The sequence below is a fragment of the Rhinatrema bivittatum genome, chromosome 5 (genome assembly GCF_901001135.1).
Source record: "Rhinatrema bivittatum chromosome 5, aRhiBiv1.1, whole genome shotgun sequence".
Taxonomy (NCBI): Eukaryota; Metazoa; Chordata; class Amphibia; order Gymnophiona; family Rhinatrematidae; genus Rhinatrema; species Rhinatrema bivittatum.
In genome coordinates, this window is record NC_042619.1 from 212,596,896 (window position 1) to 212,617,434 (window position 20,539).

The 20,539-nt window shown below is 44.6% G+C and overlaps 1 protein-coding gene across 1 annotated transcript in view; it reads left to right on the top strand.

Annotated features, from left to right (window-relative positions):
- Positions 1-20,539, top strand: part of LOC115092335 (amine oxidase [flavin-containing] B-like) — a 112,197-nt gene that overhangs the window by 83,815 nt on the left and 7,843 nt on the right. Inside the window, exons 6-13 of the mRNA XM_029603125.1 lie at positions 1,148-1,289; positions 1,980-2,129; positions 6,043-6,202; positions 6,775-6,871; positions 8,513-8,566; positions 9,006-9,063; positions 14,425-14,522; positions 17,323-17,434. Coding sequence (XP_029458985.1) covers positions 1,148-1,289; positions 1,980-2,129; positions 6,043-6,202; positions 6,775-6,871; positions 8,513-8,566; positions 9,006-9,063; positions 14,425-14,522; positions 17,323-17,434 — 871 coding nt within the window. The remainder of the gene's footprint in view (positions 1-1,147; positions 1,290-1,979; positions 2,130-6,042; positions 6,203-6,774; positions 6,872-8,512; positions 8,567-9,005; positions 9,064-14,424; positions 14,523-17,322; positions 17,435-20,539) is intronic.

Below are 20,539 nucleotides of genomic sequence, written 5' to 3' on the forward strand. Positions count from 1 at the left end.
AAACTCCAGGAACTTGTCCAAAGTTCTCTTAAATCCTCAGTGCCTCGATTATGTCCTGTGCCAACAGATTCCAGAGCTTGATTTTGTGCTGAGTGAAAAAGTCCTTTGTATGATTTGTTTTAAATCTGCTGGTTGTTAATTTCATGGAGCATCCCCTTGTTATACTAAATAATAGCCTTTCATTTACCCGTTCCACTCCATTCATGGCTCGTTCATGGTTCTATTGTGACCCCTCACAGCCGTGTCTTTTTCAAGCTGACGAGCCTTCGTAGTCGCTCATCACAGGGGAGCCGTTCCATCCACGTTGTCATATGTGTTGCTCTGCTCTGCACCATTTCTAGTCCCACTGTGTCTTTTGTTCAGCTGGGGTGACCAGTGCTGCACACAGCACTCAGTTATTATTATTAAGGTATGGTTGCAGCATGGCTCAATAAAGAGGCAAGACGATATTTTGCGTTTTATTCTTTATTCCTTTTTTAATCATTTCTAAGGTTCTGTTTGCTTTTTTGACTGCCACCATACACTTTTTCAAAAGTTTTTACATGCGTAAATGGACTTTATGCAGGGAAATGGTACGATATGTGCTATTATCAGGTGTGTAACTCCTTTGAAAATTCACTCCATAGGAGGTAAATTTCAGAAGGAGTTACATGCATAAAAGTAGCAGACATTGTTGCAATTTTCAGAAGCCCATTTACTCCCATAAATCCTTTTGAAAGTTATGACCTGAGGTTTTATTATATTTATCTATAAATATTAAAAACAATACTCGAGGGATTTTGCATAAAAGAAACATGCACTTTCTGGTTCTTTTGAAAGGTTGAAGTATCACTTTTGAACAGAGTTTTTTTTTGTCTTTCAATGCTTTATCATTACTCAAAAGGTTAAATTAGGGAAATGTTGTCTCCTTACAGAAGAAGTAACTCACAGCCTGACTCACTAAAGGCTTTTTTCCCATTCTCTATCTGAGAAAAAAGAGGTTAGCGAATCAGGCTCTACAAGTACCTAAAAATTGCATTAAATGAGAACATGAAATTATAGTTACCAAGAATAAAAAGTAAATTGCCTTACCCTAAAAAAAAAATCAAGCAGCCTTTAACCTTGGAACTTGTTCCTTCCCTCTATGCATTGTGCTTCCTGTTTACAGCGCCACCAAGAGGTTTGCTACTCTCTTTGTCAATGTTAATGTCACCTCTGAGCCCCATGAAGTCTCCGCCCTCTGGTTCCTGTGGTACTTGAAGCAGTGCGGGGGAACCACCAGGATATTCTCGACGACTAATGGAGGACAGGTACAGAGAAGCCATTAATCCTTCCATGCTGCCAAAGAGAACACCCGTCGGCTGCTAAAGCAATAGAAGATAAAATGCAGACCCTCAGGCGGGTTGGCAGGGGGTTGGTCACATGTCTTATGCTTCCGCATCCCAGAAAAAAGGGGAACAGCAATCAGGCTCCCATTATGCATTGCAGATGATGTTTGTCATGTTAGGAAGAGAGAGAGAGAGAGAGTTCTGGTACAATAATTAATACTGTATAGAAAAGTAAAAATATTGAGTCTTTCCAAGCAGTTTTTTTTACCATTCCTTATTTGGAACGTAAAATGCCCAGATTTGCTTTAAAAACATTTCCACTGCTGGGTTTGAGGATAAGGAGTGTTTTTAAAGTTCAAATGAATCCCAGTCCCTTATGCACCAGTAAGTGAGCGGAGTATGCAGTCGGTGCTGGGAGCTCGGGAACAGTCCCCAGAATATCGAGAGGAAGCTGTTGTCAAGCCTTTATAATTAGGGAGGTCATTCCACGTCTTCTGTTGCTGTTCCTCAAACTCCCTCCCCAATTTAAATAAATAAAAAATAATGCCCATGAATTTCTGGGAAATGAGCTGCATAATCAAGGGCAATTTTACTTCAACTTCATGCCCCTTATTTACGTGTGTCTGATAAGGCCTTGGGAGGGCTCTGTTTTACTGGTTTCCTTCCACCCAGGAGAGGAAGTTTATTGGGGGATCAGGTCAGATCAGCGAGAGGATAATGGAGCGTCTGGAAGGGCACGTGAAGCTGCAAGAACCCGTGATCCGTGTTGATCAGACCGGCGACAGCGTCCTCGTGGAAACTCTGCACCACGACGTCTACGAGGCACGTATGCTCATTTGCTGTACCCCCCCAGGGTTATTCCCATACATTCTCTCTCGTTCTCTCCTCTGTGCTTCTTCTTCCGTCCTTTCTTTCACAAACCTGTCCAAAGCATACCCCACAGCATCTTACCATGTTCCTCATTTCCAGAGCAGTCCAAAAAGATTTACTGAAACCCAAGAGGACGGTGCCGTAGAATGAAAAGTCTGCGGCAGCCCGCTCTAGTGAAAGCTACCAAAATTGTATTAAATAGTTTCAGTACCGTTTTGGTTTCAAAATGAGACCTTCATCAGGGTTAAAGAGTTCATTCCAAAATCTGTATAGTTTTTTTTTAATTCCTTAAGATACCCATCTACGATGAGACTGGTGCTTTGCAAATTTGGGTCGAAACGAATGACATCATTGGGTACTGACAAATGGCAACAATTTAATAATATCTTTCAAAAATATGCAAAATTGATCCATACAAATCAAAACATGCCTAATGAATGCCCTGTGAGACCAAATCCCCAAATATATGTGGGCTTATCCCCTTTTTCCTGGTCAATTTATAAGGTTGGGGTGAGTGGAAATCTTTACTGATGGGGGTCAAACAGGCTTATCACCTAACTTCCTTCCTTTTTGACTGCTGTTTTCCTCCTGGGAACGAGCAGAGCGCTATAGACCGTTGGAGAAAGAAGGGTTTGTATAAGTGGGAGCAATTATGGGATGTCAGAAGTTGCTGCCGTTTTCAGAGTTGCGGCAATCTTACCCAATTACTGAGTTGGACCTGTTTGCTTACAATCAGCTATCACATTATTTCTCTACTGCAAAGGTGGGTCGGGAGCTTAAGAAGGGCAAGTCTCTGTTTGAACATTTTTGCGACCAAGCTGACAGGATTTCTAAACCCATCTCTACGATATATGCTTGGTTGAATTGAGATCCTCCAGGGAAAATGACATTCCATATTGCTTGGGAACAGGATCTGGGTGGGTATGCTGGCTGATAAGGATTGGAACCAGAGCTTCCTGGCAGTAAGTTGGAATTCTGGGTCCTCAATTATTAAGGAGAATGGATATATTTATTTATTTATTATTTATTTAACATTTTTATATACCGGGATTCATGCAAAATTGCATATTGTCTCGGTTTACATTGTAACTGAAAAACAAGCATGAGAGAATGCTAATTACATAGAACAGGGCATAAAACTTGGGACAGAGTATGTGGGGAAAAACTAGGAACATAATAGAAGGGGAAAAACGAAAATTTATCTTATAATGCGCATGTGTTAGATTATAAAAGAAATGGAAGAAGACATGTTAGTGAATCAAGTTTAGTCTTGCTGCGGAACTATGTACTTGCTAAGATTAGGAAAACATTGGATTAAGCTGCGGTAGAGAAGGGTTACTAGTTTGTACGGGTGGCGTACAAACTAGTATAAAGTACTCTATCGGTGGTACAAACTAGTATAAAGTACTCTATCGATGGTATCTAACACCTGTCCGGTTGAGTAGGATGTCTATAGCAGTTAGCTTATTCATATGGAACAGCCTGTCTAGGCGTATAAGCACATCAGGCATTGAGGATGCAGTAGATCGATACCAGCAGGCTGCTATTTCGCATCTGACTGCCATAACCTCCTGCTGTGCCCAAATTGCTGAAAGAGCTCTGTCCCCACAGAGGTTTGGGATCCTTAGGAACCTGAATATCCCCCAGGGGATAAAAGTGAGCACTGCATCCCAAAGTACCCCGATACTCGGGCATTCCCACCAGAGGTGTAGAAAAGTACCCCACTCCTGTACCCCTTCCAGCACCAAAATCTATATAGTTTTGTTTTTTTTTTTAATTCCTTAAGGTACCCATTTACGATGAGATTGGTGTTTTGGAAATTTGGGCACAGCAGGTGGTTATGGCAGTCAGATGCAAAATTGCAGCCTGCTGGTGCCAACCTACCGTACCCTCAATGCCTGATATGCATATACACCCAGACAGGGTGTTCTATAATGAGTAAGCTAACTGCTATACGTAATAATAAGGTAGCATAATTTGAGAAAGTGTAGGGGCCTTATATACATTGGAAGTCTAAGGGAACCAAATGATTACCTATCAGATCTGTAGTAGCATTGCCTGGGACCCGCTCCAGGTTTTGGGTGGGTTTAGTATTTGTTTCTTTGAGTGCCTCTCTTTCTTTGTCCTTTGATTTTTGCTCTCTTCCCCAGGGGGGTCATATGCTGTTTGGGCTTGTACTCTTACCATTGCTGCATATCTGCTTTGGATATCTGATTGACCACCTAGAAGTTCTACAAGGGGAGGGATGGGGGTATAATAATGAAAAGATAGCACCATTTGTTCACAATTTTATTTCATGGCAGCACTTTATTTCCAATGTACAATAGTGTTGTTTGTTGTTAGAGATTTACCTGCTATCCAGTGTTACAATTCTTTGTGCTATTAATAAACATTAAATAATAAAAAAAAAATATCTGCGGGTCCTCCAGCACATATACATACCCCATGGTCATGGCATCCTCATGTCACACTTAATGTAGGCAGAGCTCATCCAGTTTTTCTGTAGTAGGTTTAGGATAATTTACCCCCTGCTTCCTGCCTCTGACCAGTCTGTGGTTTTGGCTTTACTGGTGTGATCCTCTGCTAACCCCAAATACCATAGGCCTCAGCTTGGCAGGAACAGTGCCTGCCGCAAGCATGGGGCTCTGGCATGTGCTGTATGTCCTGTTTTATTAGGTCGCATTAGTCAAAGCTTTTAGAAATGAGTCTTTTATTAGCTTCCTTACCAAATTATAAAATAATCCGTAAGCAAACAAGTAGAGACCCATCCTTGCTCTCACCAGGCGGTTAAACAGAGAGAGAGAGACTCCCACAAAGGAGAGACAGAGGGGAAAGACCTATAAAGCAAGCACATATGGTCTGAGCTGGGCAGTGGTCCGGGTAAATTGGCCAGTCCGAAATTTGCCCTGCTGAGCCTGGCTGAGAGTACACGCGGGGGCTTCCACAGTGCCCAGAGTGTCAGCTGGACCGAGGGGCGGCGTGCCTGAAGGACACGAGTAGAGTTCACCTTGAAATCTACGCATGCTGTCTTCCAGCAAAAAAAACAACAAAAAACCAGATGCAGCATCCAGGGATAACTTTTTACCCATAGGCAGTTTTCAAAGGGAAATTACAGAATCCATGGGCGAGACTTGGCAGCTGCTTCTCTACGGACAGAAGTTTGCTGAAAGACAATGCACGTAGATTTTCAGATGATATCTATGGACTCAGGAGGGCACATTTCAGTGAGGTGTACATGCCCAGGTAAATTGCATTTCCCTGCAGCAAATGGGCTCTGGTTCATGATTTCAAATGGGTCTTTCGGATCTGCAGAGGAAGAGCAGGTACCAGGCCATAGAGAGAGCTGCATTGCAGGTTAATGAATTACCATTGTTGCATTACCACCTGAATCCCCCAAATTCTTTCTTCAGCGTTTGCATGATGCAAGGTATTTCTGGAGCTCTCTGCGGCTCTGGGTCATATTTAGGGCTTCTGATTTTAGGTTTTAACCTATAAACACTGATAAAACACCCTGGAATTTTCTCCTCCCTCCCTTGCCTGCCTTGGTCCTCCCCTCTGCCTTTGTGCCTTTTCCAAGCTGACGACTCCTGAGCTGCACAAAATGCATATATTTGATTCAACGGAAAAAGTACCCAGCAATAGTACCTGTGCCGTGAAAACACCGATAAACACTGAATTTTTGTAGCCTCAAAGAAACCCTGATTAGCTAGAAAATAAAGACCTAATTGTACAATTTATAAACACCAAAGAACAGAAGCCATAGTTATCTCTTATGTTTTCAGGACTGGCACCATGGGCGCACATTTATCATGATTATTATTATTATTATTATTATTACTACTGTTGATAAATATTTTTCTTCTAGGCCAAATATGTTATTAGTGCCATTCCTCCAGTCCTGGGCCTAAATATCCATTTCAACCCTCCTTTATCTCCACTGAGGAATCAGCTGATCAATCGCGTCCCCATGGGATCTGTCATTAAGTGCATGGTGTATTACAAGGAGCCCTTCTGGAGAAAAAAGGGTACGTTTGTAATCATCCCAAACAAGAGCCCATTAAGGTTTACATTTCAGATGCCAAGTTGATTCCCCATATTTAAATTTGTCAGCAGGGCGGGATTAAGAGAAAGGCAGAAGGGTCAATGTCCCCCCCGGGGCCCCAAGCCCTCCAGATTCCACTGTTGGAAACTGCAGGTTGCGGGCTGCAGAGATCCCAGAGTCAGCCTCCAGCGTTGGCTTCTGCCTTTTTCTGCCAAACTGCCATGGCATTTTCTTTGACACTTCTACACCTCCTGCCAGATGTGGTGACCTCATCACCCAGGCTTGCACTGGAGGTCATGTTATCCTTATCCCGCTTCAGAGCATCTACCTGCCAGATGGGCAAGGGGTTTGGAAAAGAAGGAAGAAGAGGGGGCCAGAGGTGCTGGAATCTTTCTCCCATTGTGTGCGAATGGAAGATAAGCTTAGTAGATCTGGCCCTTGCAAGGTACACCATGTTATGCAAGGAAGCAGAGTTCAGCGGGTGGCACTAACCAAGCCCTTAAGGTCATACCCTTCCTTGCCGCATTTAGTTGACTCACTCTCATTATTTTGCAGACCTCTGCGGCACCATGATCATCGAAGACGAAGAGGCCGAGATTGGCCTGACATTGGACGACACCAAACCGGATGGGAGCGTCGCGGCCATCATGGGGTAAAGATTCTGAGTAGGAGAAGGAGACACGATGCTGGAATCAGAATCAGCAGACTGCCGGTGAACACCTTTTTTACTGGACTAATTTCATTTGTGAGAGTTGCACGCCCGTCATCGGATCAGCGCCAGGGGTGAGGTCGCTTATCTTGCTGAAAGGTGTGCAACCCTCAAAAGACTTTCATGAATGTATGAAGTTACTCCAATAAAAAATCAAACATCTCTCACCTGCAGCCGTTTTGCCATTCTGTACTTTTCCTAATCTAAGTGCATTAACAAAGCAATCCCATGTTTTGATTCAGGGTTGTAGTAACAGTGAAGTGATAAGTAGGTGCGGTACATAAAATGCCCAGGAGACTTTCAGCTTAGAGAACTGATTAGATAAGGCCTTTCTGATAAATACAATAATGTCTGCTACTGCCCTCCTGCAGCTCTGCTTTCAAACCTATTACCAAAGCTTCTGCACTGACCCTGCACTATGGAGCTGGCTACGTGAACACACAGCTATTACATTTCTCAGTTTCCATTCTGATTTTATTCCTGAGGGATATTAAAAGTTTTTTGAAAGCGCATCTTGCACCCTCCCACCCTTCCGAATCTAAACGCATCTGGGATACAAGCACCTAACTGAAAAAAATAGCTCCTGAAATCTGGTGAAAATGAAGCCATCAAAGAGCATCAAACTGCATAATAAAAACTGCACTGCCAGAGCCAGGGTGTGTGCTTTATGCATTTTTCTTTGGCCTGGTTTTACTTCCTGCTCCCGAAACACTCATTAAATGCCTCGTTTTTATGGGGGGAAAATGTACGAGTGCCATGAACTTACTCGCAATTCACAGATAAGCCAGCGAATCCACCTATCACTAAAACAGCAAGGGCACTGTGGGTCGGCTTTTGAATAACAAAAGAGAGTCGGGGACTCTGGATTAGAGTTGTAGACGGGGGCCCTTGTGCTCTCTGTTGTGACATGTCACATTTTATAGTCCACCCTGACAAGCCTTTTTATGACAGTGAAAAAGCAATTGATTGAAAAAGAAGCCGAGGACAGGAAAACATTGCCCTTAGGGGAACTCAGTTAGTAATTGTTAAACGAATGCAATTGTAAACATTTTGTAAATATTATCCTAGCATATTAATCCACCTTATCCAAACCCTGGCTTCCCCTTCCCTCTCTCCCTAGAGCACCTTGGAAGCTGATTATTTAAACACAAAGATAATGTTATAAGTGTAAACAGGCACTCCAGGAAGCGCACACTGCACCCAGACCTCAACTACGTTCTTGGGGATACCTCAAGGCACTCTATCTTCATCCTCTTGGCTCACGCAGCATCCAAAGCATGGGGTTTCCACCAGCAGCGATGGTGCCTCATGGGCTAACTGGAATGGTCCTGTGTGGATGAAAGAAAGGTGCCCTGGGAATCCCTGAGCCTTGCTGCATTATTCAGCTTCTTTCACTCATCCCACGCTAAGTCGCCATTCCAGTCATTTTTGTTATTTGATTTACCTTGTTTAGTTTCTGCTGATTTATTTTTACGCTTTTTTTGGTTTATTTTATGCACGTTTTTAATGTTAACTGCTGAGAATTGATTATCAAGCAGGATATATTTTTTTAAAGTGAATAAATTCCTGTCATTGCTTCTGTAGGTTCATCCTTGCTCGAAAATCTAGGAGACTGGCTCATCTGAGCAAAGAAGAAAGGTAAAGAAAGAGCCCATTTTCCAGATGTTTTATGGTTCTTTTTGTCAAAGGCTTCTATCCTGCAGTTATAAATTAGAAGGCCCCAGTAGGATTAGATCTGTGCATGGGGCCTGTTGCACAGATTTGGGCAGGCATCAGAACAAGTTCCCATGGAAGGCAAGAATACATATCAAAACAACATTGATCTTTTGGGTTATCCGTCCTCTTGCCCAGCGGTTTAACATGATCTATTTTGACCTTAGAGCTAACTAACCCATTACAGAAGCAGGAAACCTGCCTCTCTTTTTGGCATTGTTGATGCAATGTCCTAAAGAAAGCAAACTTTCAACCTCCAGTGCTGTGTTACTGAAACCGATGTGAAGAGATAAAATGTAAGACGCTTGGGATGTGGGTTTTTAAATGACATGAGGGCTGCTCTTCTGAACTTTCTCTTCCATAGGCAGAGGAGAATCTGCGCACTGTATGCCAAGGTCCTGGGGGCAGAGGAAGCTTTACATGTAAGTTGGCACCTGAAAACATGCGCCAAACATTAACAGATAATCTCCCTGTATGACTTGTTTTGCTGCTTTGAATAACCAGAGGGAAAATGCTGACAGTCATCAGCGATCTTTGCAGAGTGAGACACCTTGGCAACTAGGGGTTAGGAAGTTTTGGAAGTCAGTAAAAATGCATACAGCAGGATTTGGAAGTTTTTTCATGCTTTATTTTTTATGACCTCCTGGGCTTCTCAGAGTCCTCTCTTTACTGTTTCTGTCTCAGCAGAAAAAAAGCATATACAGTAAAGGCTTTGTGTCACTTCTTTATTTAAAATGTATGAATCGCTTATGCATGGGTACCAAGTGATGTACAAATAAAACAATCATAAATTATAGATATCACAACAAAACTTAAAACATAAAACATAACATTTTGTATGCTGTACAACCACTAGAAGCTTTCAGAAGGTATTAATAATAAGTCTGTTTAAACAAAAAAGGTTTAAGCAAGGTCTTAGATGTCTTCATGTTGTCCACCAGATGCAGTGCTTCAGGGAGAGAGTTTCCAAAATAAGGGCTGCGGTTGATAAAGCACAATCTCTTGTAGTAACAAACCAGGCTTGCTGCCTGGAAGGTACAGCCAAAAGTCCTCTCTGTGATAACCTTAGTTGGCGTGCGGGCCAGTAGACATGCAGCAGCGCATTGCGCCATGGAGAGTCCGATGAGGAGACCAAATGTACTGAGAAGCGGGGAGTTCGTTTTGAACCTACAGAAAGGGCTGGCCTTATGGTACAAGTTAAAACCAGAGATGCAGGTCCTGCCGAGCAGACAGATGGAATCCAGAACCTTCCCAGTATTCTCTGTTTGCCCTTCCTCATTGGGCCTTTGTCTTGTCCTGGTATTTGTTGTGACGAGTCACTTGTCCGTGCCCAAGTCTGCTGCCCCAATTGTCCAAACACTCACAAGTGCAGTCAGAGGCACGGAAACAGCAGGGTTTATTTGCTAACCTGTTACGCCATAGGCTCAGTCACATCTCAGCTTATACAGAAGACAACAATTTTTTAAGCACACATTCTGGTGCAGGCAGACCTCCTGTTCCCTGTAATAGACTCAGACTTTACCTCCCAAGTTATACTGCGACACGATGTGGCTAGCTTTGAGCTGTGGGTCCTGCCGGCTTCCCTCAGGCTTCCTTGCCTGCCGGTAATGGTGGCTCCATCCTCACCACAGTCCTGCGTGACCAGCCCTTGCTCCTCGGCCACGCCACCTCCCTGCCAGCACTTTCCAGGATGTAGCCCTGTGCTGTGGGTCCTACCAGCTGCCTTCAGGCTCTCTGGCCTTCCAGTAATGGTGGCTTCGTGCTCACCATAGTCCTATCTGACCAGTCCTAGCTCTTCTGGCTGCACATCCTCATTCCTCCTTGGTAGAGCCTTCTTGACAGCACTCTTTCTGGCTTCCTCATTGTCAGGCCGATACAGTAAAAATGCGGGAGAGCGGGCGCCCACGCCCACAGGCCACTCTCCTGTGCGTGCGATTCTGTATTTAAATGAGGCCCGGCTGTAAAAACAGGCAAAAGGAGGCGCTAGGGACACTAGCGCATCCCTAGCGCCTCCTTTTGGAACGGAGCGACGGCTGTCAGCGGGTTTGACAGCCGACGCTCAATTTTGCCGGCGTCGGTTCTCAAGCCCGCTGACAGCCACGGGCTCGGAAACCGGACGCTGACAAAATTGAGCGTCCGGTTTTCGACCCGACAGCCACCGGCCGACTTCAAATTTTTCTTTTACTTTTTTTACCCTTCGGGACCTCCGACTTAATATCGCCAAGATATTAAGTTGGAGGGTGCACAGAAAAGCAGTTTTTACTTTTTAACATGAAAGTAGTTTTACTGCTTTTCTGTGCACTTTCCCGGTGCCCGAAGAAATTAGCGCCTACCTTTGGGTAGGCGCTAATTTCTGAAAGCAAAATGTGCGGCTTGGCTGCACATTTTGTTTTCTGAATCGTGCGGGAATACCTAATAGCGCCCGCAACATGCATTTGCATGTTGCGGGCGCTATTAGGTTTGGGGGATTGGACGCGCGTTTTCGGCCCCTTACTGAATAAGGGGTAACGCTAGCGTGTCGAAAATGCGCATCCAATGTATCGGCCCCTGTGTGCCTTGTTCCACCATTTCCCAGGTCTTTTGTTGCTCTGGAAAGCCCTTTTAATCATATACACTTGTACATAATCATTGCACTTCCCCACTGCTGAATCTCTGCCCCACCCTTCTGGGACTAGAAAACACATAAGTCTGCGATGCATTCTTCCTTCACTTTTCTCCCTCAGGAACTGCACCCTCACTTCTCCGCACAGCACATCTGCAGCCCAGGGTTCTCACCTCTGCATGTCTCCAGGTTGTTTCTAGTGATGAGAGCTCACTAGATGGATAACTGAAAAGTTATCCATCTAAATGGCTCAGCTGCAATATTAAAAGACTTATCCGGCTTTATTCTAGCCAGATAATGAGATATCCAGCTGGAATATAGCTGGATAAGTCAGGGGTGTTATGGGGAGGAGTGGAGTTAGCCGATTAACCTTAACTGGCTAACTCAGGTAGTACCATAGGGCTGTCCTAAAGTTAGCTGGATATATTCATCCAGCTGGCTTTAAGATAGCCAGTTAGATAAGTGTATCTGGCTAACTTAGCAAGCTGCTTAGCGGCTGAATATTAATTTCATAGCACACCAGTACTCTGATGATGACAGTGGAATTCATGTGCCCTTCTTATCAATCACCCATTAAGACATGCTAGAGCACTAAGGCAGATTGACTTAGATTTTGTGTCAATCGGTGTGAGTGGGAAGTAATGTAATCACAGTGTAACTTGATAATACATTAAAACATTCACCAAAAAAAGGTTGTATATTGCTTTTAGTTGTCCAGTATTAACTGCAAGGCCCAGGAGATTTTTTGATGGTCTGACGGGGTCACATCCTGGGAGAAACATCCTGAGTGCCTCTAGATGAGACACTGTGAGAAGCTGATTGCCTGAAAATGTGGAGGTCCATATTCAGAAACATTTAGATGGATAACTCAGAAGTTATCTGGCTAAAGGAATGTTTGGACAATTAGCCGGCTAGCTTGTTATCCGGCTAAACTTACGGTTGTTCTCGGGGTATTTTGAGGAGAAGTTTCAATACCAATATTCAGTAGGCTGTTTAGCTGACAAATTATCCAGCTAAAGATAGCAAGATAACTCGTCCCTATATTCAATGGGATAAACGTTCCGTTGAATAAACTAAACTAAAGTTATCTGGCTACATGTAGCCGGATAATGTTAAAAACCTAACTGGCTATATTCAAATGTAGCCAGATAGGTTTTAAATTATCTGTCCTCGTGTGACCAGATAACGTGCAGTTAACTGGATATCTTTAAAAGTTATCCAGCTAGTAAGTAGTACTGTCGAAAAAAAAAATGAAAGAACCAATGGCTCAATCCCCACCTCCCCCACAAAACGTCAAACATGGCGTTGCAGGGCTGTGCTTCCTACATCTTTCCAACCTCTCTAACAGGCCAATACAGTAAAGTGCATTCCGGCAGAGCGCACTGTTACCCCACGTTTGGACGCGCGTTTTCGAGCGCTAGCTTTACCCCTTATTCAGTAAGGGGTAATAGCGCGTCAAAAACGTGCGTCCAACCCCCCCGAAACTAATAGCGCCCGCAACATGAACCAGGAGACCAGGGTTCGAGTCCTGCTGTCGCTCCTTGTGACCTTGGGCAAGTCACTTTACCCTCCATTGCCTCAGGTACAAAACTTAGATTGTAAGCCTCTGGGGATAGAGAAATACCTACAGTACCTGAATGTAAACCGGTGTGATATCTCAATTGAGATCGAATGTCGGTATATAAAAATAATAAATAAATAAATAAATAAATAACATACAAATGCATGTTGATGGGCCTTTTAGACATTCCTGCGCGATACAGTAAGTAAAATGTGCAGCCAAGCCGCACATTTTACTTTCAAAAATTAGCGCCTACCCAAAGGTAGGTGTTAATTTCTCTCAGCACCAGGAAACTGCTTTTCTGAATTGTGCGCTTAGGAGAGTGGCCTATGTGTGCGCTGGGAGAGCGGGCACTCGCCCGCTCTCCCGTGATTTTAATGTATCAACCCATAAATATTTTTAAAGTCCCTGGGTTTGCAGGCCTGGGACCCCCCCCCCCCCCCCCCCCCCCGAGTCCCATTTTTTCCTACTAACAAAGATCAGGCTTTCCCACCCCTCCCTCCCCTGCAACCCGCAGTGCCAATATCTGAGGACATCCATCCCCTATCCTTTCCAACCCTGCCCATCCTCACTTCCCCTTCTCCAATACCAGAAAGTTTCCTGCCGGAAGAGAGGAACCCACTTTCCCGCTCTCAGCAGCTCCAGCTTGCGCTAGCCGGATAACTGAACCCTCCCCATAACACCCGCTAATTACTTATCTGGTTATAATTTAGCCAGATATGTGGCTGAATATGTCAAATTTGCCATTTTGATGGATAACTTTTGAGTTATCCATCTAAATGGTTTTTGAATATGAACCTCATTGTTAGCCAGCTAAGTTATCCAGCTAATTCCGATATTCAGAGTTAGCTGGATAACTTAGCTGGATAAGTGTGATCATGCCAAAGGTCTGCCCTAAAGTTAGCCGGATAGAGTTAGCTGGCTATATTTAAGATAGCCGGCTAGATTCAATAGTGTGGCTGCATTATTGAATATACCTCTAAAGTTAGCTGGATAAATGTATCTGGCTAACTTTGCTATCCGGGCAGTAACTGAATGCGAACCTCATGATATTTAAGAACTAGATTGAGTAGTCCTGACCTGAGAGCTGCACAGCAGGCACATGTAGACATCCCAAGTGATTTTTATCTGCAGTGGACCTCTTTACTGTGATTAGTCCTAGAGGTACTGTTGCTTTAATGATCTTGTTTCTATCTTTTTCAGCTTAGTCCTGTGCCTTTTCAAGGACAGCCAACTTTCAAAAGCTGTTTTGGGGGACATTTTGAGATGTGTAGTTGGGAATGGTGGGGGCCTGTCACAGATTCCCATTAAATTACATTGCAAGAGTGAATGAAAAGTATATTCATTTGTTAATGAAAAGGAGGAACTGTCCGTTCAAAGGCAATACAACTGATCTCTCAAACTTTTGGTCTCCTTACTTTGACTTGAAAAAAGGTTTAACTTCTCAAAGAAAAGATAAGACTTAACCTACTCTATTTAACAGTAGAAAGGACAAGGGCAGTAAATGGGAGATAACTCCTTAGTTCTTGTCCCTTATTACCATCAGTTTAAGGGAATCCCAGGCATTTGGTGGCAGCAAAGTGGGATGTCTTTATTTCACTTCTGGGACTTTTCTTGCAGCCGGTGCATTATGAAGAGAAGAACTGGTGTGAGGAGCAATACTCTGGCGGGTGCTACACAGCTTACTTCCCCCCAGGAATCATGACTCAGTATGGAAGGTATGGTGAAACGATGTATCTGTAAAAGAACCTACAAGCTTGCATACAATTGCTTAGCTTTCCTTTTCTCCAAAACGGTAGCAGGACATCATTCTGTTGTAGGTTGTTCAGTACAGTGCTGTCTGGAGCTATCAGTACATGCTGCCCTGGGAAGAGTGTAGTGGAGACTGAAGTGTCATAGTTATGGAATACAGAGGTATCTTGTTTGTTGATATGCAATGTTGCTCAAAAGTGAGTCAGGGCAAAGAAAAGTGTGCAGTGAGAATGGGATAGGACTAGTTTCCTTTTAAAATTATTATATCCATTGTGTTGATATGGTGTCACTACTGGTTAGGAAATGACAGACAATACGACATAAAAAATAGTATGGGTGTTTTCCATGTCATTTTAATTGGCTGCACATCCTAATGTGTTACATGTCTAAAGCACAACCACAAACCATTTCCAAAAGGCTGGCAATATCAAAACATGTATTTCAAAGTAGCTGCCAAAAAAATCTCCTAGTCATATAATTATTGTTTCAATATGAGATACCACGAATGTGCTCTTAAATGAATGAAGTGAAGGGACATTGTACATGGAGAAACCCTGTGAACGACTTTCTCAGAGAAGAAGGGACAATGCAGTTACTTGAAACAGGATCTTGTCGAGTGCAGCTTTGACCTTTTGATCCAGGGAAGTATTTGATTTAGCAACCTATGAATAATAATTTAAAAGTCCATTTGGACTTTAGATCTCGGAAGTCTTTCAGAATGATTATGAAGCAGCCTGGAGATCCTTGCCAGCTGAATGGATATATTATAAGTGTTTCATTCACACAGATATTAAGCAGCTTGGGATTTTACATTTTGTATTTGGTATAAGTGGCATGCACAAATATAACATAACAGTTTTAAAAAGTGGGACTATGATTACAGCGTGGTGTGGTTTTACATAGAAACATAGAATCATAGAAATGATGGTAGAAAAGGACTAAATGATCCACCCAGCAAGCTTATGCCAGTATCTGCTGCACTGTGCAGGTTACCCCTGTTCTTATCAGTTTCCCAGACTATAAAAGCCAGGGCCCTCCGATACTGTTTGAATCCAATTTCCCTTAACCCTTGCCGTGGAGGCAGAGAGCAATGCTGGAGCTGCATCAAAAGTATCAGGCTTATTGGTTAAGGGTAATAAGCGCCACAACAGCAAGTTACCCCCATGTTTATTTGTTTCCCCAAACCGTAAAAGTCAGGGCCCTCGTTGGTTGATGTTTGAATCCAGTTCCCCTTTTCCCACTGCTGTTGCAGCAGAGAGCGATGATGGAGTTGCATTAACAGTATCAAGGCTTATTGGTTAAGGGTAGCAACTGCCACACCAGCAGGTTACCCTCAATACCCCTCATGCACTCCACAGTGTTTATCCCATGCCCCTTTGAATTCCTTCACTCTTTTTGTCTTCACCACCTCCTCCGAAAGGGCATCGCAGGCATTCACCACCCTCTCCGTGAAGAAATATTTCCTGACATTGGTTCTGAGTCGTCCTCCCTGGTGTTTCATTTCATGACCCCTTGTGCTATTGATTTCTTTACAACAGAAAAGGTTTGATGATTGTGCATCATTAAAAGCTTTCAGGTCTCTGAAAGCCTCTCCTTGTAAGTCTTCCAATGCTGACCCCTCACCATTTTAGTCGCTCTTCTTTGGACCGCCTCTATCTTGTCTTTATCCTTTTGAGATACGGACTCCAGAACTGAACACAGTACTCCAGGTGCGGCCTCACCAGGGACTTGTACAGGGGCATTATCATCTCTTTTTTTCTTACTGGTTATTCCTCTCTCTATGCAGCCCAGAATTCTTCTGGCTTTAGCTATCGTCTTGTCACACTGCTTCACTGCCTTCAGATCATCAGACACTATCACACCAAGGTCCCTCTCCTACTCCATGCGCATTAGTCTTTCACCCCCCATCACATACAGCTCTTTTGAATTACCGCACCCCAGATGCAGGACTCTGCCCTTCTTGGCACTGAATCCCAGCTGCCAAATCTTTGTCCACTCTTCCAGCTTTCTTAAATCACTTTTCATTCTCTCTCTACTCCTTCAGGCGTGTCCACTCTGTTGCAGATCTTAGTATCATCCGCAAATAAACATGGAAGAAGGGACACTGCAGGATTTATTCTGAGCTGCTGCTGGGTCAGAAACCCTCCTGAAGCAATTACATGAAATGCTGGGCCATGTTAAGTGCAACTTGACATTTTTGATCCAGGGAAGTATTTGATTTAGTAACCTATGAATACCAATTTAAAAAATCCGTTTGGACTTTAGATCTCAGAAGGCTTTCAGAAAGATTGTGAAGCAGCCTGGGGTTCCTAGCAGCCGAATGGATTTACTATACATGTTTCACACAGACATTAAGGAACTTAGGATTTTACATTTTGAATATGGTATAAGTGACATGCACAAATATAATATACACATTTTAAAAAGTGGGACTATGATTGCAGTATGGTGTGGTTTTCTCTGAGAAACCTGTTCACAGAGCTTTTCCATGTATGATGTCCCTTCACTACATTCATTTAAGAGCACATAAGTGGTATCTCATGTTGAAACAATAATTATATGACTAGAAGGGTTTTTTTTGGCAGCTACTTTGAAATACATAGGCAGCCAATTCATCCATCTATTCTAATTTTAAGGTAGAATACTGCACATCTGAGATCTGCTCAGTTTTTGTATGTACACAGTTGCCTAAAAGGCAGCCCACTCCAGTGACCATACTCTTGTGTTCATATTAGTTTATTATTGTCTCCTGTTTTTATTTTATAGGGTTCTTCGCCAGCCTGTTGGCAGAATCTATTTTGCGGGCACAGAGACTGCGACCCAGTGGAGCGGGTACATGGAAGGAGCGGTACAGGCTGGAGAGAGAGCAGCCAGAGAGGTACTGAGAGATGTGCAAAACCTCAGTACAAGGTCAACAAAGACACATCGAACACAAATATTAAAAGTGACATTTCATACGAACACGGTGGCTCAGTTGGAATACTGTGCATTGCAACGTTATGGACCTGGGTTTGATTCTGGGGTCAGAGCTTCTGTTTCCTGAGTAGGCCAAGACTGGGGATGTGGTGGAGAGTTTTTGCAACCCCTTGGGGGAAGGGGAAGGAGTCCTAGACATCACACAATGGAGACATCTAGCGACCAGACTTAGGATGCTCCAGAAGGGGGTCATGGTCTGTGGCCTCTCACCAATGGCTGTCACTGAATGGTTGAGGTGAATAGTTGTAAAAATGAGGGAAAAGCCCTGAGTGGTTGTGCGTGAAGAGTCATGGCACCAGACCTAACAACACTAAAAGACTAAAGAGCAGAGGAAAGCATTGGATCAAAAATACAATTAAAATAAGAGCCATTTAGTTTTAAGGCAATGCAAGCAATGAACTGGAGAATTAACACCCCTGTCTGTTTTGCTTTATACTGTAGAGTAGCTGAGACCCATAAACTGGGCAACCATATTGAAATCCTTGTTTCTCACCAGATGGTTCCAGTTCTGTGATTTGAGCACAGAGGCAGCCCCTTCCTATTGAGGGTTTATGCTGCTGATCAGCCCAGTGGGGCTGCAGGAGATTGCTTTTCCCTTCCTTCCCCACCCCTTGCAAAGTGCCCAGGGAAAAGCTGAAAACCTATCTCCTAAAGGCCAGCTCCAGCTTGAAGCAGATGAAGTGGAATGGAATTAAAGCACCATGTAAAGGAAGGGATTCAGGTTTAATTCTCAAGTCACTGCTTTCTAAATTCCCTTCAGCCTTGAGAGGGGTCACGTTAACCAAAGAGAGTCACAAACTGTCTCCTTCTTGTTGGATCTGATTAGACCACACTGTCTATGACATCACACGCACTGCATGTACCAATTTACCCTCATTATGGAACAATATTTAATACTGCTGTGGGTAACTATCCTGCTGTACTGTAATAAATGGTTGTGCATTACATATACTTAGGATATTCTGGAATATAAAGCAGCCTTAGTGTTTTGCAGTGGTTCCCAATCTGTGGTCCGTGGACCTCTAGGGGTCCGCCAAACCATAACAGGGGGTCCACAGGAAGTGAGCAGCGATAGAAAAAAGCCCACGCTTTGAAGAAGAGGCCCGACAGGCCACCAGCTCACCTAGTGGCTGAAGATGATAGGAGGCCCTACAGGTCGCTGGAGCACCCATTCTGACGGTGGCTGAAGTTGGACGGAGGCCCACCAGCATTCAGTACACTCAACTGGCCTACCGCTGAAGATGATAGGAGGCCCTACAGGCCATTGGCGCACCCAACCTGCTGGCAAATGAAGTTGGAAGGAGTCCCAAAAGGCTGCTGATGCACCTATCCCACTGGCAGCAGAAGTTGAAAGGAGACTCAATGGGCCATAGGCGCACTCATCCCGCTGGCAGCTGAAGATGATAACAGGATGATGGGCCACCTGCGTACCCATTACGCCAGCAGCTGAAGATAATAGGAGTTCCTACAGGCCCCTGGCACACCCATCTTGCCAGCAGTTGAAGTTGGAAGGAGGCCCAACGGGCTGCCGGTGCACTCATCCCGCCAGTGGCTGAAGACTAATAAATGTTGCAGGGCTTCCACCACTGCATTCCAACCAGCTGTTACGATTCTACCCAAGGCCAGAGCCACAGGTAGCCTCTCACCTCTTTTTCCCCCTTCTCCGTGGCCTGGAGGCTGCCGATGTTTCTACTGTGCGGCGGGAGGGAGCTGCCGCCGTGCCTTCTATGTGGCTGGTGCTGCCGTCCTCTTCTCCTTTACAGCCAGGGGGCCATCGACGCTGTCTTCTTGTGGCTGGAGCTGCCCTCAGTCCTCCTTCCCATGGTGGAAGCCACTGCCAACGCTGGGCTTGGTTTGCGGCCTGGTTCTGCATCTTCTCAGCTTCGCAGCATGGACGCCGCTCTCCAAGGTCCTGCCCCCTTCCTGCCATAGGTGCGAGGCCGTGCCTCTCTTCTATTCCTAAAGGGCCCGTGGTGGGAGTAGTCCCGCGGGCCCTTGTGATGACGTCATCGTGGGTGGTTATCTTCAGCCCTATAAGTAAGGCCTGTTTTCATTGCTTCGTTGCCTTCGCAAGGAGCCAGTCCTCCTTAGGACTTCTCTGCATTCCAGCTTCTCCTAGGTACTCTGTTCCATGTGGGAATTCCTTGTTTTCGTCTTCGTCTTGGTCTCTCGTCGGATCCCGTGTCTTCGTCCTGTCAAGCTCCGATGTTCTGACATCCTGATATCTCATCTTCTAGATCCCCTGAAGTTCCAGTTGTCCCGATGTTCTTCTGGTCCTTCTCTTCAAACCTTTGAGACCTCCTGATGTCCTAGATGACTTCGTTTATCCAGATATCCTTCTCGTCGGCAGCGCAAGCCTCCGGAAGATCCCAGCTTTTAATGCTGCAAGCTTCAGGTTCCAAGCTCCGAGTTCCTTGCTCCGAGTCCTGTCTCTGAGTTCCTTGCTCTGAGTCTTGGATCCTGAGGCCCTTCTCCGAATCCTTCTCCGTATCCTGTCCGGGTCTTCAGAGTCCCTTGCGTATGCCTCTGTTCAAGCCTAAGAACTCTGCCTAACCTGTTCCGTTCCTGCTTGACCCAAGCCTTGTCTTGATTGGCTGTGGAGGGCACATCTCAGTACAGGCCTCGCTGGAGTCTTTGCCTTCTTCTGAGACTGGAACTTGCTGCATCATCCGTGTGGTCCACGATATGCCTTGATTGGCTGTGAGGGCTCGAGGCGTAGCAGTACCTATTCAGTACTCTCCGTAATCCTGAATCTCCAAGCAACCTGTGATTCCGTCTGAGTCCTTCAAGTATCCTGAGTCTCGTCTCATCTCTTCAAGGATCCTGAGTCTCGTCTTACTCCTTCAAGTATCCTGAGTCTTCGTCTGAACCTGTTGTTATAGCTCTCTGCCTCTGTCCATCCCGTCACATCTGCCGTTCCTGTATGAAATGTCCGAAAGGGCTATTGAGTGGCTGGTGGACTACTCCAGAGACCAACACTGCGTTGCTGGGTCTCATTGATGCATTC